The sequence below is a fragment of the Harpia harpyja genome, chromosome 1 (genome assembly GCF_026419915.1).
Source record: "Harpia harpyja isolate bHarHar1 chromosome 1, bHarHar1 primary haplotype, whole genome shotgun sequence".
NCBI classification, from domain to species: domain Eukaryota; kingdom Metazoa; phylum Chordata; class Aves; order Accipitriformes; family Accipitridae; genus Harpia; species Harpia harpyja.
In genome coordinates, this window is record NC_068940.1 from 92,289,112 (window position 1) to 92,314,159 (window position 25,048).

Sequence of the window (25,048 nt, forward strand, 5' to 3'; positions counted from 1 at the left end):
CTACATACATGATTGCTAATGGAATATGCAATTTCAGACTGAACCCAACAGTTTGATAATATGAAAAGCAGTTTTGATCATCTTGTTTGTTTGAGACTATGGGTATGTGCTGTTTGACAAACACAGTTGTGACCTCATGGGAACATGCTGTACATTTTCAGAGCTTGCTCAGTTACCTTCTCCGGAGTCATGCACGTTCTAGGGCCTGAGAATCATTTGAATATTTCTGAGCAATGTTACTACTAAGATTCAGGGGGGAGGAAGGGGTTGCATCATAAGATTGCTTTCTTTTATGTATTGATTGCTTTTTATTTTAATACAACATTGCTGTCTGTACCCAGCGTCTGTATTCCTTCCCAGATTGGGTATTGCTGTTCACAGCTTTAATCCTTTTTCTTTCTTAAAGAGTAAAAGTTAGAGAGAAACTGGTGAAAGAGGAAAGTGCTCGTGGAAGCCCTGAACTTGTCACAGACACAGTATCTCAGAGAAAATCACATCCAGTGCCAGCCCACTACATGCCTCTTCAGACAGAAACATCTGCCTTTGATAGGGTTATAAATCAGCCTGTCAGTTCAGTCCGCCAACCAATACATGGCTATATTCAGCCTGCTGGCATTGCTCACACAGCTCAGCTGATGGCAACAGAAGAACCAGCAAACATCTCTGTTGGCAGCCTCCTCCTACCAGACAATGTTAGCCTCTTAATAAAATCGTCGGGAGCCACTGCATCAGAGAGTGAAAAGAAAGAGGTGCTTGGTTATGGAGCAAAGCCCGATGAAGATGATTCCTTGGAGGGTGAACAGGCTTCCAAAGGCAGAAGACCAATTTTGCCATCTGAGATTCGCAAGCAAGGGAAGAACCATGACGGCCTCTTTGGAGGAGGAGAATTGGATACCCCTGTGGGGAGTTCCTCTTTCGCAAGCAAGCTGAAAGTTAACTCAGAAATTCAGAGAGAGCTTGAGTGCAATAAGAGGCAGGCTCCTAAGCAGCAATTTAAGACCCCTGAGAACACAGAAAGGAGTGAAGCTGTTATGTACATACAGAGCGGGTCTGTATCGCAGCCTGCCAAGGCAAAAGCTCCCATTTGGAAGGTGTCGACAGCAAAGCATAAAGTCCTGACTCGCTCAATGTCTGACTATACTGTGGCTCCTAAGCTAGAAGCTTCTAAAAGTAAGGAGAGCATGGAAGCAAATGCACCAAACGGTGAGATTGGCATGGTTGACACAAAAGTCTCTGTTGCCCAGCTCCGTAATGTCTTTCTGGAGACTGCTAATGCCAACAAGAAAACGGAACTGTAGGTGACATTTCAGACGTATTTTCGTGTGAAACTTGCACGTCCTTGGCAAAAATTACACACACTCAACAGCAGTTGTGTTCGGCACTTAAAGCACACAGCTTAGCTCTCACCAGCGTGTACTGGAGGCTGAGATGGTTTGAATCCTGCTTTTGTGCTTCTGCTTGCTAGTGCAAGTTGTGATGTGGGGTAGCTGGAATGTGTACGTCTGCGCATGTTACCGGAGGAGCATGCAGAGTGATCTCTAGCAAATTGTTGAGATGCTTACATCTATGCTTTACTTCTCTCTTCTATTTTCTTTCCTATGCGCTTTCTATCATGTGGTTTAAAAGTGAGTCTCGGTTTGAGATGTCAACGGCAAGTAGCACTTTGTCTGCCAATGGTGACCGTGAAAGAGGGCCACGAAGGCCAAGGCGCTATTTTTCTCCTGGTGAAAATAGAAAGACTTCCGAGAGATTTAAAACTCAACCTATAACGTCAGCAGAACGAAAGGAGACAGATAGGTAGGCATGTACGTAGCTCTGTGTGGCATTCTGGTGCAGGTAGACATGAACAAGCTTGTGAAGAGACTTTGTTCATTATTAGCATAAATATTTTGCAAGGTTATTGTTTCTCTTTAAAAGCAATGAAGTATTTGTTATAGCTTCTTATAAAATAAAAACCAAAACGCCGCCGACAAAACCAATTCATTGCAAATCCCGCCCCCCGTAAAATGGTGAACAGTGAATCATCATAAAGTATTATAGCTGTCTGGTTCTGTCTAATGATAGATACTTTTGTTTCTATATAAAGAGTTTCCTTTCCATCTACTCTGCTTTATCTTTTACTTTTTTTGTAAACAGACAAATCTACATGTTTTGTTAAAAGAGCTGGCAGCAAATCTTAGACTTTTATCTTCTGCAAGATGAACTGGAAATCATTTTCCTTTACTGTATTTAAGTTTGGCTGCAATTGCTTGCCTTTCTGCTTTATTAAAGGATGTCAAAGTGGAAACTGTTGAAACTTGAAAAATAGATAAAGTTTTCCCACTCTTAAGACTTTTGAGGTCCTGCTACTTCAGATGGAGTTTGAATTTAACTTTTGAGATATCATTTCCAACTAACTTCTTTCTGTTTGATAATTTTTCACTAGATCAGTTTTGAGTGCGGAAATACCAACTGCTGAAGGTATGTTACTATGCTATTTTCTAAGGAAGAAATGGGAGCAAATGTGTTGTGTTTTGTTTTAACTGGAGAACTATTTGATAATGCAAACAAAGTCCACTTGAAAATAACTATCATTACCTATAATATGTCTGAAGTACCACTTTTTCTTGGGCCATGTCTACTACAGACTTGATTTCAAATTCATTTAAGTCCAAAAGTCTGTCTATGGATACCGAACTTTGTATGGGAGGCAAGGGAGGGAATGGCTTGACACTTTTCAACATAGGTTGGGGTTTTTTCTGATTTAGACAATAAATAAGCTAGTTGGTGGAAGAAAAAAATACACATTTTAATCAGTGGTCTAGGACTAATAACTAAAAAAGCCTTTACTATAGGGTGAAACTGATATTGGTAATGTGTTTTCTAGCTAAGGAAGTTGCAAGATGCTGGTAATTAAATTATATCATTCAGTCTGCCATCTTGCTTCTCTTTCCCTCTTGTCACTCTCAGCAAGTCTGGCACAAATTAAGTAGGTAATCTCATGAGTAGCTAAATTTAGATTTAATGCCTTGTGCTATTTGAAAGCTGATATTCTCTGCAGCTTTGAGATGTTGGCTCTTGGATCTGGAGGATGCTGATTTCAGCTCCTAAGGATACCAGTAAAGCCTCTGAAAAATGGAGACACAAGGTGGTAATCAGAATGACCAGCTTCCAAGAGAGACCATCTCATATGGTCAACTAGTACAAAATAGATGTTCTATACAGCAGGATGAATATTGACCTTTAAGACAGTCTTTGGGTCTAATTATTTTCTTAGTCCATGTGCTATCATAGGCTAATATAATAAATTTGATTATTCATAAAAGGTTGTTTGGATAACTTGACAGCATGTTAACTGTCCTGAAGACAAGTCTTTTGTTCTCAAATCCTGTCAAGAATTTTCCTCTGATGCAATACATGTAAATACAAGTAAAGTTTACAAAATTTGGTTTACGGTAAGTCTTTTGTTAAAAGGGATAATAGCCAGCTTATTTGCTGGTGGTGCTTCTTGGCTTAGTAAAACATAATTTTTGAGGAGTTCAGAAATCATTTAGTCAAAAAAAACCTTGCACTTAATATGAGCTTGATTCATTACATTAAGCCTCCTTTTATTTTTTTGTGTAGACGAAGAAAAATTGGATGACCGAGCCAAACTAAGTGTAGCTGCAAAGAGGCTGCTTTTTAGAGTAAGTATTACATTTTCTTAATAGAAGGCTGAGTTAAACATTTCATATACAAGATGCTGAAGAACCCAAAGTGCATTAGAATGAAGTGTAATGCAGTTAACCAAGTCTAAGCTACATAATTTTTTTTTTTTTTTTTTTTACTTTATCTCACCTATCTACACAGTAGGCTTGTGGCTTTACAGCCTTCTTTAAGAACATCGAGAGAGATGTGTAGTTAGTTTTAACTCTGTGATGCCTACTGTGCAGTTCCATCCTCCTTCTAATTCAGAGATGGGCATTTGGTAAATTTACTACTTTGCATGCAAGAAAGCTAGAAAGAAAGTACTGGTTTAGAATTTTTCTTTCATGGTTTTTATTATGACACGTCCTCTTAGGAAATGGAAAAATCATTTGAAATGAAAAATGTTTCTAAACCACCTACAAGAAGTTCAGCAGTAGAGAGAAGACTGCGGCGTTTGCAGGATAGATCGCACACACAACCAATTACCAGTGAGGAAGTGGTCATTGCAGCTACGTAAGTCTTGTACATATGTTGGCTCTAACTTTGGTTCCTGCTTTTAAATCTGGGAATAAGTTCCATATATGTGGTGTTTACAACTTTGTAGCAAGGAAAACATATATTGTTAAGGGCCAACTTCCTTGAGAACCACAGGGGAACTACATTGAAATTCCTTTTTAGAAGTAGAGGGACTAGTAAAGCATAACTTTTATGAACTGTAATTTGGCAGAAAGCTTATGAACCTGTAGATTAGGTAAACGTGATTAATCATAGCATTGGTTTGTAACTCAAATGGAAAAGATACTCTGTGCTGAGGGAAATCTGCACAGTTTCTTATGGAATGTATTTGTATTGGGGAAAACCTTTAACACTCTGAAATCTCAAATGTATTTTTTGGAAATGCATTTCTTGCACTCTGGTCATACATCATGAAATTTTCCTGAAAAAAGGAAAGCCATTTTGGGGGAAAATTAAACAAAGGTGAATGGATCTTAACTTAATGATCTACTAAAAGATAGCTTATGTTATGGATAATGAGTAACTTCAAGAGACAACCTGTTTGCTCTTCTATGCTTTTAGTTCTTTTCAAAGTATTTGAAGTTATTTTGCAAAGGTCGCAGAATATAACTCAGTTAATTAAAAGCCATTGCTATTTGTTTTTTTTCTGTTTTGGTTTGGTTTTGGTCTTTTCTGTAGTTAACGCTTAATGTATTGCTTTTCTTAATGCTTTTTTCTTCTCTCTCCCTGTGAATTTTCCCTCCTTGGCAATTCTTTAAAGTGAATCTACCCCTGCTTCACGTTCTGTGAATACCCACACAGTAGTGACAAGAGTACCTAGTCCCACTGTAGTTAAGAGCACTGTACAACCTATCAGGTACTGGGGGGGATAAACATGCATGTTACATGGAGCACAAGATTCCTCAATAGCAGATGCATCTTTAAAGTCTTGAATGCCTTTTCAATGTGTCAAGTCAATACTTGTTTCAAGAATATTTAAAACATTTGTCAACTTCATTTATGTTTGCATGATAAAACAATGCAGCTTTTTTCTTGTCAAGCATCTGTTTTCAGGACCTTTCTAACCACACTTACCTGTGCTAGAAGCGTATTCTTCTTTGTGAAAGAAATGAATTTGCATGTAAAGCAAACCTAGTAGAACCTTCTTTGCTCTTGTACTTTTTTTTATACGGTAATGTCACCTTGAGATGAAAATACCAAACTGGGTGCTTGACTTCACAAGCAGTACATATCCTCTTTTGTCTGTCTCTACATACGTTTTTTTTTTTAGCTTGCAAAATTAAAGATAAGAAATTGCACCACCTATAGGTAAAGGTGCAGAATACTGTTTGCCTGTTCTGAATGAGAGAATTTTAGTAGAGACCACGACGGGGTGGGAGGGGAGGGCGGGGGAAAGAGAGAACACTACTAATTACATAAATGTCGCTGAAGGTAAATAAAATATATTACTCTAGAGACGAGACAAATGCAGTTACAGCTTTTAAGAATGAATGTGTCTGCCTTCAGCATTGGTCAAACAATCTTCAAAATTAATGAAGTATATTTCAAAACTATTTTTTGTTATTGAGTTACCCCAGATAAAACAAAAGATAGTCTGAATTCTGTTCCACTTCAAATTATAAAAGGCAATACAATTTATGCTAATCTAAAAGCAGCGCTAACTTTTAAATGTTTTTATCTTATATGGTCCACAAATTATTTCTAATAAAATTGAATTTTATGTAAATTGAACTGTAGAACCTGTGTTTGTTCTACAGCAGGCATCTTAAATGCCTCTCCATAGTTCTGTATTCTGTATAAAGAGATTGGTCTGAAAAGTCTCTCTTCAGTTTTGTGTTCACCTTTTGAAAAATTATTGTGTCCTAATCAAATGAATTTGTGAATGAAAATTTAACTTTTTTTTAAATCTTCAGCTGTTGAATTAGAATTCATCATGCCAGTGTTGAACCTCTGCACAACCACTTAGGCTGCTATATTACATTGGCTATTGTGCTTCATGTGCAGTTCTTCTGCTTCTATCAGGTTAAGACTTTAAAACTTCATAACGGCTTCTTCAAAACTCATTTCCAGTTCTGTTTCTTCAGCTTGCAGGCATCAGCACACCAAAAAATTTTAGCTAAAGAGGAGATAAGAGCAGCCAAAGAGGCCATGGGGCAAGATCAGTCTGATGAACCAGATTCTTCCACCTTAAGTTTGGCAGAAAAGATGGCTTTGTTTAACAAACTGTCTCAACCAGTATCTAGGGCCATCTCCACGAGGAGTCGAGGAGATATTAGGCACAGGAGGATGAATGCTCGTTACCAGACTCAGCCAGTCACTCTTGGAGAAGTTGAGCAGGTAAGTGCAATCTTCACTCTTTTTCATTTGTTTCTTTTTATTGGAGAAAATAGCTTCAGTGTAAGATGCCATAACAGCTGGCCTTTTCTTTGCTCTGAGCTACACACTGGGGTCATGACTTATTCGCAGAAAAAAAGCTTGTCAGGAAGCAGTCTTTTGACATTGAGGAACAACATCCTCTAAAATGTTCAACTTCATTGGTGTGTTTTTTAAGTAATTCAAGAGTATATCTTCTTCCTGATTAGTGCATGCTGTACCTTTCACAGTGTCTGTCTTTTCCAGTAGAATATTACACGTCTTCTAAAAGTAAATTTCTGACCAAAGGGGTAAAAACTGTGATATATATCATGCTTTAGATGTATTTTCAGGGAATTTTGGAGCTTTGTCATGCAACTTTTGGACTTTTTCCTGAAAGCACTATGTATTTCCATTATTAGTCAGGACATAGTCTGCCATTTTCCTCTGGGAGGGGGCATTGATTTTTGGGGGTTTGTTTGGTTTTTTTTTTTTTTCCCTAAAAGCAGAATACTTCTGAAATTCAGAAGTCAAAATGAAATTATTTAATATGTGCAGTGGAATTGGGCTTCCTGTTCTGGAATCCTTCATATAATTGGAACTGCAAAGGAATGCCTTTTTAGCAAAGTTTGAGCATAAGATGACCCAGCAGTGGTCTTTCAGAGCTGATGTTCACAATAGCAGAAACATCAGTCCCTTATTATAGCTTTAAAAGAAATCACTTTAACAGTGAAGCGCAACTCCTATGCATGTCATATTTCTAGGGATTTGGATCAATATGAGTGTTAGAAAGTTCCTACCCATCTCTTTCTATATGCTTCATTCATGATTATACATTTTCCATGTTATAATAATAGAATAGTGAGAAGGCAGGATTCCTCTGACCATGTTGGTGCAAAGCTGTACAGATATAAAATTGTACTTTATGCATACTTAGGCATGAAGTAATAGTAAATATTTGGCAAATTTATTTTAGCAAGATTTTCAGACCTTGCATAGTCCTCTTTCCATTCATTTCCCACGTGACAACCACTGCCACAGCCTGGCGTTTTTAATGATTATGTCACTAACTTCTTTGGAGCCCAGGAAGGTGGTCAGTAGAAATGGACTGAAACAGATTGGAAAGAAGTGACAGTCACATTAGTTTCTCAGACTTCTACAGAACAGACTTGCTCTTCAAGCAAGTAAACGCAGAGGAAGCATGTTTTGTCATCTCTTTCTGAACCTAGGAAAAGAAACCAGAGTTGACTCTGAACCAAGTTCAGTGGGAGTGTATTTTCAAAAAGACTTCCTATAGTGAACTGTTCATTTGGAGCGTTAAGATGTTTTGAGATGCAGTTACAGTTTTTCTAGGAAGAAGCAGAAGAAAGGTATTGAAAGAGATAACTAGAGGTTACGTTACCAAAATACATAATTGTAAATGTAAATATCTTGTAATTAAAGCTGAAATCCTTTTTCTCATCTCCTCTAAATTTCTAATTCTGATAGATGCAATGGAAAAAGAGTAAACTGGTAACTATTTTCGTAATCTTTCTTTGGAGTCTTTGAGCTAGTGTAGTAGTCTTTGCTCTGCTTTCCGATTTGTTTAATGAATGACTGTGTTGTCCATGCTCTATGGAATTTGCATGTGCATTTTAAGTTTTCAGTTCATTTCCTCCTACTGGTGTGACTTTTGTCTATTCCTTTTGCATGCTGTTCACTAGCCCTGCAGTTTAAGAAACGAACAAAGCAAGCCAAACAAAAAAAGCTCTCCTGATGTGTATGAAGGCATGTTTGTCAGTCTTTTTCATAGCTTTTGTCTCCTTTGGAGAAGACAAAGCCAAGCTCTGCATTTCAGAAAAATTTTGCATCTTAAGCATCTCTAGGAAAACTTTATAATATTATTATGTTAGAAGAGTAGAAAAGATAATTGTTCCACTGTGGAGGCCGGCAAAGCAAATTTGGAGGTTTTTGTAATAGGCTTCTTAGATTCAAATACTCTGCTCAGAGACGTACACGAAAGCCAATATTTCTATTTGAAAAAGACTTAAATCAGCTTCACACAGGACTCTTAGTCTATGTGGCAGAAGTGTGAGGAATGTCTGCCCTATGTAGGACAGCACAGAGCAGAGTCTCTCTCTGGCATTGAGCTAGCTCCAGAGCTGGAAGCTGCATAACTGTATCAGAGCAGAGCTGTGCCAAAGCTAATTAGTCCTGCTGAGATGCAGAGTTGATTAGCCTGGGCACATGGCATGTCATTCAGTGTCTGGAACCTGAACTAATTTCTTTCCTTGGTGCTGCGCAGTACCATGCCAGTATGAGTCTTTTCATGGAGCCCTAACACGATGTCATGTTGCATGCTACACATATACCCTTTATTACTAAAGATGTTGTTGTTCACATGCAGTTGTTTCTTCCCTGGGTGAAATAATCCACCTGCAGCCAAATTAGGGGGGCATTGTTGCTCTCCTTATCTGTTTCTAGTCCATATTTATAGAGCACTATATTCATTCAGAAGCACACCTCTGAAGAACTGATGCAATTAGACTGTTTTCAGGAACTGATGATTTCAGAGCTTTTAAGTCCCTTTGGGTTTTTTGTGTTCATAGGTACAAAATGAAAGTGGAAAAATTACTCCCCTGTCAACTGCAGTTGCAACATCGGTTTCAACGATGGCATCTACCCTTTCTCCATTGTATGCTGGAGACCTGCACACAAAGCCAGCTAGTGATGGAAGCGTGAGTGCTGCTGCTAGAGCTGATGTGAGATTCCACTCTTCAGCAGAAAACTCAGATTCTTCAGGAAAATGCGCACAGAAGTCAGAACAGTGGCAGCCCTCAGTGGAAGTGCTAGAAAGCAAAAGAGCATCAAAGAAGCATGAAGAAGAGAGAAAGAGGTTTCTAGCACATGAAGCTAATGAAATTACAAAGTACAGCTCCTTTGATGAAGAAACCACACATCCTGTTTCTGAAAAAACAGGAGACTACCATAAAGAGACAACATACGGTTTCCTGAGGAAAGGCAGCACAGAACTGTTTAGTTCACAAGCACTTTTTCAGCCTCGTGAACAGAAGGAAATCAATACTGGCATGCAAGGTAAATGGGAAGTCAAAGAAGGCCAGTCCTTTGAAGAAAAGATGGATTTGGAAAGTGTTACGAAAAGCAAGACTTTGCAAAGAGGTGCAGTATATACTTGCTGTTGGTGTAGTCTCATTCAGCAAATGGTGGTGTTTCTCTAGTTTTAAACATCTTTATTTCAAGCATTATCAAGGCTGGTTATGTTTCCTTTTTTAACACTGCTTAAAAGTAGAGAAGTACCTGTGAAATCTTAAGTTTTATAAATACAGTTTTCTCTTTGTTATTCTTTCAATTCTTCAGCCCTTAAAGATAGCTCAATTTTATTCAAATTTTCTTACTTTGAAAGAAGTGGTATTATATGCTGAAGCTAAGATTTATCCTTTCTTCTTTTGCCCTTGCCCCTGCCCTCCAAAATGCTGAACAAAATAAACTTACTGCTCTGGATCAAGTGTCTGCTCTTAATTGTTGCTTTCTCATGCATATATAGTTATGTATTAACTACATATGTACATATATAGCTAGTAGTGGATAATTTTCAGATAACTAATTTTGCAAAACTACTATTATTTTATTTTCAGTGTGGCGACAAAATATAAACCAATTAATTATCAGAGCAATTACATTTCTATATGCACAGCATAGTTCAAACTTAATAAGTAAACTCACCTATCTTTAAAGTACTTTGGAAATAATCAGTCAATTTGGTCATTGCATAAAGCCTTCTATTCTGTTGAATTTAGAAATATGTTGTATTACTTTTCTGTTTTATTATGATGGGGTACAGGACCACGCTACCCTGTAGTGCTAGGAGCATTTTTGTCTTCATCCTGTGAAGTTAATTTATTTTGAATGTAATGATCTTCAAACAGGTGAAGGGAGGAAGGTATAGTTCTGCCTGTGTTCCTCAAAAGCAGTGTCCGTTCTATCCAATTAACTTTCAGTGACTGCAGGGGAGATGGAGACTGGGATAAAACAGGAGCAGTTGTGTATCAGAGGGGTGTTGTGCTTGTAAAATTTGAAAAAGAAAAAATTAAGATCACTTATATTTCCTTAAGGATAACCGAAATGGTGCATTTATCTTTCATCAAGGCATTTTTTCCTGTGGTTTAATTGCTGCTTGAAAAAACAAAACCAAAAAAGCCTCCAACACCCTCCTAGAAAATAATACCTTTATTAAGCTATTAAATGTCCTCCCAGTATGCTATTAATGCATTAAACTGCTTTACCAATAAGTTAATTTCTTATTTAAGTTTTGTCTGCTTCTCTTCCCTGACTCTTTGTTCCCCTCTCACTTTCATCTGTCCATTTGTTTTCCTGTTGGTGTGATGACAGGAGCAGCAGTTTGTGCCTCATCCATATGAAGCTTAGAATTGTATATTGAAGATGATATTCTGTGGCTTCATGTGAACTTTAGTCACAAATGGCCAGTCTATGCAGCAGATAATATGGCATGATTAATCTTTGTACTCTAGCTTAGCCAGAAATTTTTCCTCCATTAGGATAGCATGCAATTTGCATGTTAAAAACCAGATTTGCTGCTTCAGTATTAGTAATGTGAAATATGTTTGAGAATAGCACTAAGTCTAATTCAGCACTTCTCTTTTGAATGGGCAGACCACGCTGAGCCTACTTCTGAACTCCCCAGCACATCAGCAACGAGGACAATTTCACAAACTGCAGCTGTGGCATCCTGTAGACTGCAGGAGCTCTCTGAGCAATTGGAAGGCAAATTTTATAAGAATTCCTGTGAGATGTTTTCTGTTGGAGAGAACAAAGCACAAACAACGGAGGATGTCCTTGATAATTCCAGCAAAACAATGTCAATTAAGGAAAGGTACTTAAATTTCACTTTTTTTAAAAATAATCTCTGTAAGTACAGTTATTAGATTGGTGGTATAAAGAGAAGCTTTAAACCTGTTTCTGAAAAAGCTAAGCAGTGATTATTAGGCTTTATTAGATGTCAAATACTAACAGCAGAAACATGCAGCTAATCTGCCTGACATGCTTATAAAGCAGATGGTGGTGAATGAGAATTACTGTTCAAAAGAACGTGATAATCTGATTTTGAAAGAGCCACCTGAATAATCAATAAGTAGTTCAGAAAATGAAAGTTGTAAAAATATATGTTCTAGTTGCATTTATACTGATATACTCAATATAATTCCCCAGGTTCTGCTTTCAGTTATAACAGGTATAATGTGATTTTTTTTTTTTTTAATAGATTTTTGTTGGTCTATGGGAGTCTCTTTTTAAATAAGCTGAGTACAGGGAGACAGGGATAGACTCTGTGATGTTTCCTTCTACTTCAGAAATACATGGTTGGCATTTTGACTTCTCAGAACATACTGTAGAGATTTTAAAAGGGTAATTAGTTGGACAGGTTTGTGAGGGTATTAGAAATATTTTTTCCAACACGAGATCATTCTGATCTGAAACAGAATGTTGAGTGTTCTGTGTTTGTGCAGGCAGTAGGAGTTCGTGGCTGGAGCTCCAACAGCTGCTGTAGTACTTGTAAAACTCATTCTAATTTAGTTAAAATTTTGAGAGTATAAACTCAGCCCCAAACTGCAAAAGGATCTGGTAGCTGTCCAGTAAGTAAAATTATGATTATTTGCTTCAGGTTGACAAACAAGCCTACTTTTACTTCAGTTTTTCTGCAGTGAAAGCAGAACCAATAAATAAAAATAGCTGCTTGATTAAACTTTCACTGTGTAAAAGTATTCCCTCACTTGGTGAGGTGGGTGTGATATTACGAACTCCTAACCTTTTTTTGTTGTTGTTTTAAACATGATTCCAAAGCATGCTTCTTAAATTCATGTATTTCTAGGAGTATGTAAGTCATCCTCATTTATAGAGCATCGCCACTCCCTGTTATACCCTTAACATAAAGAGGGTGTGCAGGGGCAGCTACAACAGCTGTGCAGTCTTAGTCCCTCTTCTGCAGGATGTACCTACCTTTTTCAGTTTACTGTTGTTGTTTAGTTTAAAGCAACCTTCACACACGCACCCCATCCCCCTTCTGTAAATATGTCAGCTGTCTGGACAGATAAGGTTTAGGACCAGTAAATTCTGGTTTATAGGTGGTAAATGATCTGCCTTCCCTGATCCTGGTGGGGAAAAAGAGATTGGAGGGGAGGGAAGATCCAAGTATTAGCAGCTGTTTCAGTCCTAAATTTAACGCTTCAGTTGAGTTGATCTCTTGAGGAACTGATGTTAAGGACTGTCAGTCACACACACAATTTGGAATTGCTTTCGTTAGGCCTCCAAGACTGTCTAGTCAGTCCCAAAGCTGACAAAAGAAAATACCTGCTGTCTTGTCAGGAATTTGTATATTCTGTTTCTACAAACTTCTGTAAATGGCAGAGCTGGTATCAAAATGTTTTAGCCTTCCAAAATACCACAGTAGCCTACTTCTTGGCCCAGAATTAAAATACAACCAGTCATTTTCTTTCGCTTGGCTATAGCTGATGCCAACTATTCATAAACCTCAAAGAACATTTCTGCTAAAGATTAACTATTACACTTTGGACTTTTTTTTTCCTTCCACGTTCACTAACTTCATCTTCCCATCCAGTGGATTTTTCTGGCTGTGTCAGACATTCTTTCACCTTATGGAAGAACAGCTTTTCCACAGATGTAATGATATTTGGGCAGGATGGTCTGGACGAAAGTGATTATCCACAGACTTACTTCACTGAACTAATATTATCCTTGTGGAGTGAGTGCATGCCTTGCATTTTCAGAATTACCTATATTATGTGGAAGAATGAAAATCATTAATTTTCAAGGAAGACAAGACACCTATCCTCTCTTCTTCTGCAAACACGCAGCTTGGAGATGAGAGGGAGCAAAGTCTCATATCTTTGAGTAGTTCTCTCTGTGTTTTGTTTTAGGCAGCCAGGGCCAATCCACTGATGTGTTATATATGAGTGGTGGAAACCTTTTTTTAATTGTCTTGCCTTCAGGAAAAAGAACGTCTTGGAGGATGTCGAATGGAACATCAGTTGCATGTAACTACCTGTCTTTGTGCATTTATGGAGACCAAAGTTGCTAGAAGGCCACCCTATCAGCTCCACTTTAGAAGTCAGCTGCATGTCACAATCACCATTTAAAAAACTACAGATAACTCTAATTTCTGGTGGACCTCTTGCTATCATTCATTCCTTCTCGGGAAGAGCCCAGCCTAAACTTAATTTTCAACCTTTTTTGATGTATGGATGCCAGAGCAAGACTTCCTTATGCAGACTAGTCCCACCTATAGTGAATTTATGCACTCTTTAACAGTCAGCTTCCTTTTTGTAGTTACTTATCTCATATTGGCCTCTAGGATTTATGACTTAGCTGAAAAGAACTGGTCAAGTGCAGCCAATGGAGTACGCGTGAAAGCCAACCGTGTGTCCACTTTAATCTGTCTCAAGGATAACACTAGCAGCTAAGATACTAAAATATTGCCACAGAAGAAAGATGTGTCATTTTTGACGGGTTTTTTGCCAGGACTTTTGCCAAGGCCTTTCATACAACGCTCCTTCTTTAGGCAAAACCATTGTTCAAATCTTGTTTCTATTTCCCTTCAGAATTAATCCAACATTTTGCCTTCAGCTGTGAAAGCTTTTGCTTTGAACTCATCCTGACGCCTCTGGGATGATGATCATTCTATCTTGATGGCAGATATTCTTTCTCAGTAGCAGGTGAAATGACACAGTGCAAGGTGTCAAAGATGAGCAGATATATATAAAAAGCTTTTCTCTTTTTCAAGAAAAGAGTAAACCTGATTTTTTCGGATTGGAAAAGGAACTTTTGGAGGCAAAAGCAGTATGAATAGAACTGTGAAAGTGAATAATGAATTCATTATTTATCAAAAGTGGAAAACTAGAGGTATGCAATGAAACTAGTAGGAAGCAGGACTTAAACAATCCAAGAGTTAGACCCAATAATTGCCTTATTTTTGCAGACTTTCCAAAGAATCAACTGCTGTCTACTTTGAGTTAAGCTACTGAGCTGGTGGGCTTGCTTGTGTGAACCAATTCAGTAGTTCTTGCATCTTTATTCATACAAAAGGTTGCCCTCCAATTGTTGCTGAGTCAGGGAAGTCTGAGTTTATTGCTGTTTCCATCATTCGAAACAAATGCATGGCTTTAGGTTTTACACAGCAGCGAAGTTTTTAATGGCATATAGGGCATATATGTTTCTTTAAGTGGTGATTTCATTGCTCAAAACAGACAAACGTGTGTTCTCACTCTTAAGAACAAGTTGTTTCATTACATATAGAAGTGAGGAGTGGAGGGCTAGTAAGAATCCATCCTCATGACAGAGGAGAAAACAAAGTCTCCAGACACAAAAGCATTCTCAGAGTTACAGGTTTTCTCCTCCTGATCAACCAAGCTGTTTGGGGCTAAGGTCTAGGGCAATTACCCTGCAGTAATGTCAGGTTTAAAAAAAAAAAAAAAAAAAAATTTTTTTTTTTTCTGCCTGCTATGCTGAGCAGCTATAGACATTTTTAAAACCAAACGCATCTTAGGCCAAAGCTGACCAAAATGCCTTCCAGCTTCAATTATCACAGATCACTTCTAAGCAAACCTTACCTGAGAGAACATAACTACTGAAGATAATTCAACTGCATGGTGGCAATTCAGTCCCGTCTTGGTCTCCTCCACAGTTTCACACATGCATGGATGCACTCCAGAAGATTAGTTCTGGGCAGTGAAATCTTGTATACATTCTGGAAACAATGACCATGGCCTCAACTCCTTATTGTGGGTCCTTTTCACCCCTACTCATCCCGTGCTGTGAGGTATGAAGCAACCAGGCAATGTGAAGCCTGCCAGCGATGCCTGCCTGGGCAGGAAGAGAGGAAATAACTGCTTTCTTGAATACTAACACTCTTAGTGCCATTGTATTCTGTGGATTTACTGTTTTCTGCATTCTCAGTTTTTCTCAGATGACTGCATTAGGACCAATTGGTCATCCTTGAATAGGTCAGCAGCATGGTTGCACCCCTTAGATTTTTGCAGGAAGCAGCTGCCTGAAACTTGGCTTCTGGCTAGACCTATTTGGTCCTACCCTTTCCTTCTCCTCAGTTTCAAGACAAGACTTAACTGTGAGGGTAACACTAATCGCATCTCTAAAAAGGAATCTCCCTATCTTGTGGTCAAAATAGGTTTAACTACTGAACAAATATTAATAGGGTTAAGGGTTTTGTATAATCCTTACTGAAATGCCCTAGATTAAAGAAAGTTATGTAGTAGAACTTACTTCAACCAAAATAGTGGACCAATGCAACTGTTTGTACAAGTACTGCAGATATACATTTTATGGATTACTAAGAATGATTTCTGACAGCTAGAAGATTCGTACAAATATTAATTTCTGAGGAAGGTAAGCTGAAGATCATGCCTGTGTAGACCTCGTATTCCTAACTGACTTCCCGTACTCCCAAAAGTAATCACCTCAGGGTTTGTATGGACAAATAGGTTCTAATTCTAGCAAAATAAATCTACATGCTGATCCCACCAGAGCCAGTGTCCCTTTGTGCTATATTCAGAATTTTGCTCAAGATTAGGAAATAGCACTTTCAAAATATCCTACTTACCTGAGATGAGTGGTAATCCACATTTTAAACATAAGACATCCTTTAAATGAGTTGAATCTTGCAGATAGATTTCACAGCTATAGTATAGTTAGCACCAAGTTACCAGTGCATTGGTACTACTGATTTGTGTCACAGCAATGCCTGAGCTAAGCAAAGAGATACTAAGTGATCCATAGGAGTCTGATAGTAACCTAAGTCGCTGGAGTTGTAGTGAAAGCAGTAAGTGCAGAGTTGTCATTTGTTGTGCCTGATGAGACCTAATTGGTGGGTGCCTGCTGAACAGACCTCTTTCTTCTTGGGTTTTAAAGAAAATAATTTTTAAAATCTTTTACTAAGTACAATAAAGACCAAAGGTAGGATTCATCTTACTAACTTTGGACATCTATAGCATAAGCATCCATAGCTGAGCTAGTCAATCTCTGTCCCTCATTAACAGAAGGGAGGGAAAAAGGCAGTGATTAATCTAACCTATTTAAATGTCTACTTTACAATGATCTGCATCATACCTTGGTCTCCCTTGACCGTATTGGCAATTTCCACTGACTATACAAATTAACTGGGGTGTCTGTCTCAAATCTAGATGTCTGTGTTTTGACAGATGATTCCCATTGAACATGTTCAGTAAAGGCTTGATGTTACTTTGTGAGCTTTGTATATGTGTATAAAATGTAAATAACTATAATGTTAGAAAACTTAATTTCAAATTTTCTTGAATGCAGCATTAGTGAAACAATAAGGGTAGCTTTTGAGGATAACAGGAAGTACAGTGTTTAAAGCTACCTGTTGGCATGTTTTTTTCTTCTAGGTTGGCATTGCTGAAGAAGAGTGGTGAAGAAGATTGGAAGAGCAGGCTCGGCAAAAAGCAGGAGTATGCAAAAGTGTCTGTCACTGATCGTAGCGCGCAGATGCAGGAAGTTGAGCAGCTGTTGAAGAAGGTAACTCTATCCTTGTTTGGAAAAAACATCTTGCTTGAAATGCTTCAGCTTTTTGAAGATGCATCCAACTAGACAGGCATGCCTATTATTAGCTACTAGCTCCTGCTATTCCTCTTGTTGTCAGGTTTGTTTAAAAAACAATTCTCCCAATGAGAGCTCTTTAAACAAGAACGTCTTCACTGTCTTGGGACATGTAATATTGGTTACAGTGTCTTTACATCAGCACATTATGAACCAGTAAGTGGGCCTGTAAGGCTTCTGGAATGTTTACAGGTATAATGATTTAAGTGTTTTTTCCCCCCAGTGAAATTGGCTTAAGAGTTTAAGTTCAGGTGTCTTCTTTAGTATGGGTGAGCTTGTAAAAATTTCAGATTCCTAAAGCTATGTTTTCTCTGTTCATATACTTTTTTGTGAGCAGTAATTTTGGATCCTAGAAACACTGAGGAAATGCAGGTACCAGAGCATTCATGAGCCATTTGGCTTTTGGTTATCTTGCATGTTTGTTATCTTTGGTGTTTGTGGATAGCCAAAACCATCTGGACAAGGATTTTATCTGTCTTGTCAGTGTTAGTGAATAGAGTGGGAGATGGGTAGAAAGGTGTGGAGGAAAGGGAAGTCAACATTGTTAGCACACTCTGGCTATGTCTATACATAAGTAAGTTATGTTGCCCGGCTGGAGTGGATCTGTAAAGCAGAACAATTACTGATGAGGACCTGCTATCTTTGACATACTTGCTTGTTTTGCTTCAGTGATGTTTTGCTTCAAGCTAAATTTAGTCTGCTTCTGTGGCCTGACTGCCGATAGCAGCCGTGGTGTTACACGGGAATCCTGGAGTGTGCTTCAGGGCTTAGTTTTATCCAAAAGTCTGTGCATTCTGCAATGTGAACCAAAGCACAGAAACTGAGGATGACTGGGAGATTTGCTTCAAAATGGACTGCTGGTTCAAACTACAGGACTAATGTAGTCTTGCTTCCTTTCTGAGTCTAGTATTTTGAAAATTATAGTGTCAGATACAATAGGGTGTTTCAAAAGCTTTTAATTTTTGAAGGAGTATTTTCACAGAGGACAAGTGAAGATAAAATTTGTGTTGTAAATTTTACTAGTGGGGACAGTAATCTCTGGATCCAATTATTTAGCTGTGAAAATGCTGCTTCTATTAAATAGTATAGGCAAAAACAATAACAAAAAGTCTCCTGTTCCATCAGTATATTACAAGCAAAGAGTTGTTACACAATCTGTCATTATTAAGGATAAATGTGTGCCTGAACATGTGACTTATCAATGGTTGTGGGTTAACTGGACAGAAAAACAAGAAAGCTTATTTTTGCATTTTGATTTATGGGCTTTGTTTTGGTTTTGCCCTGTGGACTTGCTCAAAAATCCAGTTGCTAGTTTGAAGAATGTCCTAAAGCAAAAATAGTTTCAGTGAGGAAAGCAAAACTGGTCACATTTTTAACAGGCAAGTCACCAGAATGACAACTGTTGAGATCAGGTAACAAATGTACTCCAACTAAAGACAATGGGGTTGAGAAAAAGCTTTAAGCAGCTGCCAAGATTTAGGCACAGACAAAACCTTTGTTCTCTCTTCTAGCTCCAGCACCTATATCCTCCCTGCTGTGTTACCATGTGCAGCAACTTCACTCAGCATAGCACAAGTTAGGCTTTTAAAGAAAGTAAGCAAGCATGAAGTGCTTGAAGGGTACAAGCTTTGAAGTGATAATGCTAGCAGTGGGAGTTTCTGTGACACTGGGTCACCCACTCTGTTGGTTCATGTTAGCTCTTGGCTATTTAGAGCCTAAATCAAAGGATTTGCATGTCTGCCAATGGGTGAAATGTTGGATGTATAAGAAAAAATGTTGGTCTTATTAGATACACAACTCCCTGAACTGTATTGATATTTGTGATGCCAATTCATTATGTGATACATGATAAATAATGTAAAGCTTTACTAAGTTGACCACACTGCTTACAACATGTCAGCTGCCTGCCTTTCAATCTGGAAATACAATTATTGATAATTAATCAATGTGATGGCTATTATCCTTTGAGGACCATGAAGCAGTGTGCCACTGAAGTCTCTATTTGTAGAAGAGCTTTGAGGCTACAATGTACTTAAGAATCTTAGTGCTTTCTGTTGCTGGATTGCAATAAAAATGCAGGAATTGTATTGATTACTGTCTTTTGAGCTAGTTAAAATACCATTTCCACACATGGCAGTCATGTGTCGATGGCAAGAGTGTGTAAACTTCTGTCATGCCCTGCTGGTTCGAAGTAATGCCTGAAGATTTTAGTTGCAGTATGTCACTCCTGTTAATGTAGTCAGACACCTTTTTAGGTTTTCTTTTGTTTGTGTCTCTTTTAAAAGGCTATCTAACTTGTTCTGGAGATTTAATTATTGAAGCATAGCTATATAAAATAGAAGTTATTAGAGTACATTTAGTTTTCTTATAAACAACAAAAGTTGAAAGATTCATACTCTTAACAAAATAGTTACATTAAATAGTGCTGTTTGATCACTTCTAGTCAAAATGCTTCTGCACATTTGTCAGCATGATGAGATATTTCTCCAGACGTGTTATAGTAATTTATATGTAGGCTAAACTGTAGAGAAACCATAAAATTCATGGAAAAGCTGACAGAGCAACCTCAAATTGGGGGGGAAGGGAGTAAGGAATTAACTCAAGGAGATACAGATAATGGGCAGAAGTTGAGATTTACTTGGAGGTCCAGCATCTGTTTTGATGATTGCTGCACATAGGAGGAAAATTTGTTGGAAGCTGTGAGACTTCTTCAATTATTTATATGTATGGTAAAACATACTTGGACAATTCAAAGAATAGCCCTAACATCAGGTGAACAACTGTATACTGAGGAATATCTTACTGGGAAAAAAAAATCGCTTTTATTTGGGAAAAATATTTTGGATTTAGTATATTTGTATCTATCATCTTAGGTTGGCTGGAAGACTTCCAGTTTGTTGGGTTTTTTTCATGGGTAGAAAAATTAACTAACTTTAAAATCTTTCCTTAGTATCAAAATAGCAAGATTTACTGGAATGAAAATTTCTATTTTATAGTCAGCCATTTTTAACAGAGTCCCTGATTAATGTGATTACCAGCTACAGTACAGTCACATTAAAGCAGTGAATGACATTTGAAATGCACTTACCTCTTATAGCAAGTTCAAACTGCAGCTCAGCACTGGTGTTAAAGGCTAGGGCTGAACAATCAATTCAAAATTGCTCAGAGATGAAGTGTGTAAAAATCTTAAAGGGGCTAAGACCTTAAAAAGTGACCGTTAGGCAAAATATTAGTCTCTTGCTGTGGTAATAGTTTTATCCATTTCATATATGGTATATCCACCAAGTGCTCGTATCCCATTCTAATCAAAGCTGAAACTCTAATGATTAGGCTTCATTTTGAGCCACTCTAACGAGCTGCATTTACCCATATTCTGTGCAATGTTCCACATTTGCTTTAACCTATAGAAAGGAGGAAGAATTATAGATGATAAAGCCATGTCTAATGAGCTTTGGGTAAGCCCAGCTCTGAGGCAGGGGTTATTTGTAGGCTTTGTATAGAATGGTGAACTTGCCTTCGCTGAGTGCTGTGGGCTTAGCAATTCCCTCCAGATGGCTTTTGAGTATCCCAGTTTTAGTAAGCGTTCTTTCCTTTCATCCAGAAAATAGATGACTTGTTATTTAGCAGGGTCTGATTAAACTTGCAGCAGAATTATTTACATTGTGGTTGTCATGGTTCGTAAATTTAATGGCGCATGAAAACAGAGACAGAAGAATTATCAGCATATGAAAAGTGTATCTTCTGGCTGTGCTGTTTTGTTCTGTGTTGAGTTGTAATGATATTGTTACTAACTTGTTTAATTCCTGCATGGAATGGCTTTGGTAAACATGCTGTTGTATTGTGACAACATTTTTGATCTCTGGCTTTCCAATAGGGAACACATTTCTAGAAGATTAAAAGATTCAGATTTACTCCATTTTAAGAAACTAGGGGAAGATGAGTTATGTCTCCCCAACTCCATTTCTGATAGTCCAGTTCTTTTCTAATTCCTTTGCTTTGCTTCTGTCCTTGTCATAGGAACCTGTATATGCTTCTACTTACTTTCCCGTTATACCCGCTCTCCATAAATTTCATCCTTTTCTACCTATTAATCAGGTGAGCAAAATTCTGCACAATTTAAATGCTCAACAATTTCAAGTAGGCACATTTTGTCAGGTTTGGATTTTGGGTTGGTTTTTTTTACATAGGAAATTATAATCCTCTTAACTGATTAAAGCAGCATTTACTAAGCTGGTTAAAGAAACGTAGTATTATGCCATATAACTATGCTGTGTACTTTTCTTCAATATACATTCTGCTAGTGTTTCTCTTACAGAACTTTTAGAAAAGCAACCACATCTGTTAGACTATATAGATGAGAAAGTAAATGAAGGAGACATTATTGCATTCATTATAACACTGGAAACTTTCAAGTTGTTAAAAAGGGTATATAAAAGGAGCAATGTGTAACTGCGCAGCATTTATTTTAGAATAAAATGCTGTGTACCCTGACTTCTCTGTAAGTAATGCACATATACCATGTAAGATATAAACTCATCTAATTTATTGACTGTAAAAAAAACAAGCTGCTTTTGTTCAGAGGTGACTTTCTTGTAGTGCTTTTCCCTAGTCCCTGTCTAAAGGATTTTTGCCTTGGCACATCCTGCTTCTATTTTCTGACTGTTGCATCTTCCTGCCTGAGTCTCTCTCTGAGTCTCTCTCTGAGTCTCTCTCTGAGTCTCTCTCTGAGTCTCTCTCTGAGTCTCTCCCTGTCTCTCTCTCTGAGTCTCTCTCTGAGTCTCTCCCTGTCTCTCTCTCTGAGTCTCTCCCTGTCTCTCTCTCTGAGTCTCTCCCTGTCTCTCTCTCTGAGTCTCTCCCTGTCTCTCTCTCTGAGTCTCTCCCTGTCTCTCTCTCTGAGTCTCTCCCTGTCTCTCTCTCTGAGTCTCTCTCTTTTCCTTTTAAGGTCTGTAGTACTAGTTTGAAAGAATCAAGCTCTCTGATTTCTGATGAACGTCATCCTTGGAGATGGAAGGTGAAATGCTGTATAAACTTCCTATTTAATTGTTGGAGGGAGGAGTAAGACAGAAAATTACATTCAGATCTAAGATACGCACTCCCAAAGCAACTTGTGGCAACAGAGTTAACTTTGTGTTTGCTTGGGAATAGGGTTCTGCTGCTGTTCCAATAAATGTTAGAGAAGCTTCACATGAAGTGTTCCTCAAAATCATGTCCATACCTCTGTAATTCCATCATAAACAATTTGAAGAACCTACTTATGAGGAGTTAAGAGATAATGAGGAATATAAACTTTCTTCAGCTAGAGCTACATAACAAAGTTGTCTTTGAGCAGAAGTAGAATACTTGTTCTTGATCTGAGCAAACAGTACCTCTTTCACATGATCAGAGGTAAAAAAAGCAAAGGCAGCATTGGGCAAAGAAACAAGTTGAAGAAAAACATGAGAAAACAAGGAGAGTTCACTGGATGGTCTCAATAGATCTATGCAAATCTAATTTTGCTTTATTACACCTCCTTGTCCCTTGCCTCCCAGCTCAGATCTGTGGTTGTAGTACTACAAGGAATCCATTGCGTTCTTCACTCCCCCACAAAACACAGTGTATGTCCCATGTGGGGAGCATTCTGACCATCATGTGTAATGGCAGTGAATTCAAGGGGCAGGGATTCACTGCTAGAACAAAGGATGATGATTATGGCAGAGGCTACTGGAACTACAATAAAAATTTTGACTACTGATATTTACCGTTTTCACATTCACTTTGATAGCCATTTTTGAGGATGATCTTTTACTCTGAATTTTTTTTAATTAAAAATTAAATTTGGGGCTAGTAACTGAAATGTGTCAGTGTTACCTCTTCTCTGTAAGCTCTGGGTTTAATATAGCTTTATTACCATTTACTTCAGATAACATTCATTTTGTTGTGACAGAGTTTACCAGCTCTATGTATCTAGAAGGTAAATGTATAGTCTAACTTAATAACATAATATGCCTCCAGTAATGAGAGGAGGTCCTTCAATGTGCTGTTCATCCCATCTATCTTAAAAGGGGAACACCTAAAAAGTGTTCATCTTTCCATTGATTGTGGTGAGCTACATCCTGCCCTCTTAGAAAGCTGCTTCCTCCTAGCATGGCACAATTAATCATTTTGTTGTTTATACCAAACATGAGGTGAGTACGTTCTATTTTGCTCAAACCACTTTTGAACAGAAAGCTGTGCATTTGAGTTTTCTCCTTTAAAACAATACCCATATAAAGTTGCAGAGGAAAACAGTGCAGAAAGTTTTCCATACTTGTACAACTGTTGGATTCTTCTTGTGCTTTTTTTGTCTTGGGAGCCTAAACTAGAGAAGTTACTTGTATTAAAAGCAAAGCGATACCTTTTGGATTCTTCTATATAATTTATAACATTGGTTTTAAATGGATCCCCCTTTTGAAAAATACATTTTTTAAATGTTCATTCTTGGTTTGGACTCCACCAGGTAGGGGCGGTCTTGATCTTCAGCATAGAAAACCATGAATTCTCTTATTTCTTGCATTAAAAAAAACAAAACAAAACCCCAAACAACAAGCCAGCATGCTAACAGACCACTCTGAGTTGTGTTCATGTGACCTAAAGGGGATACTGTTTGGACTGGAAAACTGTAGGGTACAACTTGGACCATTGCCTAGATGTGGGCCCTTTCTTAGCATGAACTGACGCTGCAAAAGCAGTGCAGTGCCTGTGCATACCCTCAAGAAATGTGTTGCAGTGCTAGAAAAGACCAATATCATCATCCAACCTAGCCAAGCAGTGGAAGAAAAGTATTCCTTTTTTCTGACTGTTCTTGCATCAAGTCTGTAAGTCCTTCTCAGACTTAAACCAGATCTTTTAGAAAAATACACAGTCTTTATTCTAAACTGTCAACATACAGAAAATTCACTGCAATATTCAATAATTTTTCATGTGTAATTATTCTTGCTGGGTAAAACTTAACTCTTAACCTTCTCTTCAGTAAAAATAAATACTCATCTGATTTAATCTGAGGTAGATTTTTTCCAAATCTTGAAAACATATTTTAGCCCTTTCCCAAAACCTTTCAAAATTGTCAGCATCCTGGATAGAAGTATAGAGGCTGGAAATGGATGAGCTACTGCAGTACAGATTATCTGTTCGGAACTGTTCCATGGGAATTTTTCTCATCTTTTTCCATCTTCCTAATTGGCTGGTTTTTGCTTGTTTCCCTTTTCAAGTAACATTTCTCTCGAAAGCTTCGTTTACCAGATTTTTCTAATAACCTTTTTTTACCCATGTATGTGATTATTTATTCTTTATCACTCTTTTGTATGTTGGTGTCATCCTGAGAGTCTTCTTAGCAGAACCATATCTTTTTTCCACATGCATGAAAATATTTTGATCAAAGTTGAGATGAATCAGATCACTACATGGCTCTTTTCTGTTTAGAAATAATTTTTCAGTCAGTTAACTAGTTTGCAGCCTGTAAGCTGCACTGATATTTTTATATTGCTCAAAAAAACTCAATGTCATCTGTGATTAAGTCAAATATATTAAAGAAATCAGAAGTAACTGTGTTAACATATTTAATCATACTTGATCTCATCAAACTTGCCATTTTGATTAAACCTGTTTTCCATAATGCCATGTGGAATGGCACTAATTACGTGCCTGTGCTTTGATTCTTCATTGATTGTCTTACAGCAGTCTTCCCATGAGTGTCTGGAACAACACACAGCTTGTGTGACCTGTGCCTACATGCTTTTGTTTTACTTCTTCTAAATATTGTCCCTATCTGAGTTTCTATCAGTCCTATACATTTTCCCATTTTCAAAGGCTTTTTTTAAAATTCACTGCTTGTGTT

At 37.8% G+C, this 25,048-nt stretch overlaps 1 protein-coding gene across 23 annotated transcripts in view; it reads left to right on the top strand.

The window, feature by feature from the left end:
* The window catches only part of SVIL (supervillin), a 143,546-nt gene that overhangs the window by 94,270 nt on the left and 24,228 nt on the right, over positions 1 to 25,048 (top strand). For 9 of the 23 annotated variants that reach the window (XM_052805445.1, XM_052805469.1, XM_052805338.1 and 6 more), the window contains 12 exons: positions 407 to 1,294; positions 1,627 to 1,797; positions 2,426 to 2,460; positions 3,604 to 3,665; positions 4,040 to 4,179; positions 4,943 to 5,038; positions 6,267 to 6,519; positions 8,023 to 8,046; positions 9,123 to 9,693; positions 11,206 to 11,425; positions 16,986 to 17,115; positions 21,214 to 21,291. In XM_052805445.1, the coding sequence (XP_052661405.1) occupies positions 407 to 1,294; positions 1,627 to 1,797; positions 2,426 to 2,460; positions 3,604 to 3,665; positions 4,040 to 4,179; positions 4,943 to 5,038; positions 6,267 to 6,519; positions 8,023 to 8,046; positions 9,123 to 9,693; positions 11,206 to 11,425; positions 16,986 to 17,115; positions 21,214 to 21,291 (2,668 nt within the window). The remainder of the gene's footprint in view (positions 1 to 406; positions 1,295 to 1,626; positions 1,798 to 2,425; positions 2,461 to 3,603; positions 3,666 to 4,039; positions 4,180 to 4,942; positions 5,039 to 6,266; positions 6,520 to 8,022; positions 8,047 to 9,122; positions 9,694 to 11,205; positions 11,426 to 16,985; positions 17,116 to 21,213; positions 21,292 to 25,048) is intronic. The other 14 variants (XM_052805393.1, XM_052805402.1, XM_052805376.1 and 11 more) reach the window with 11 other exon arrangements.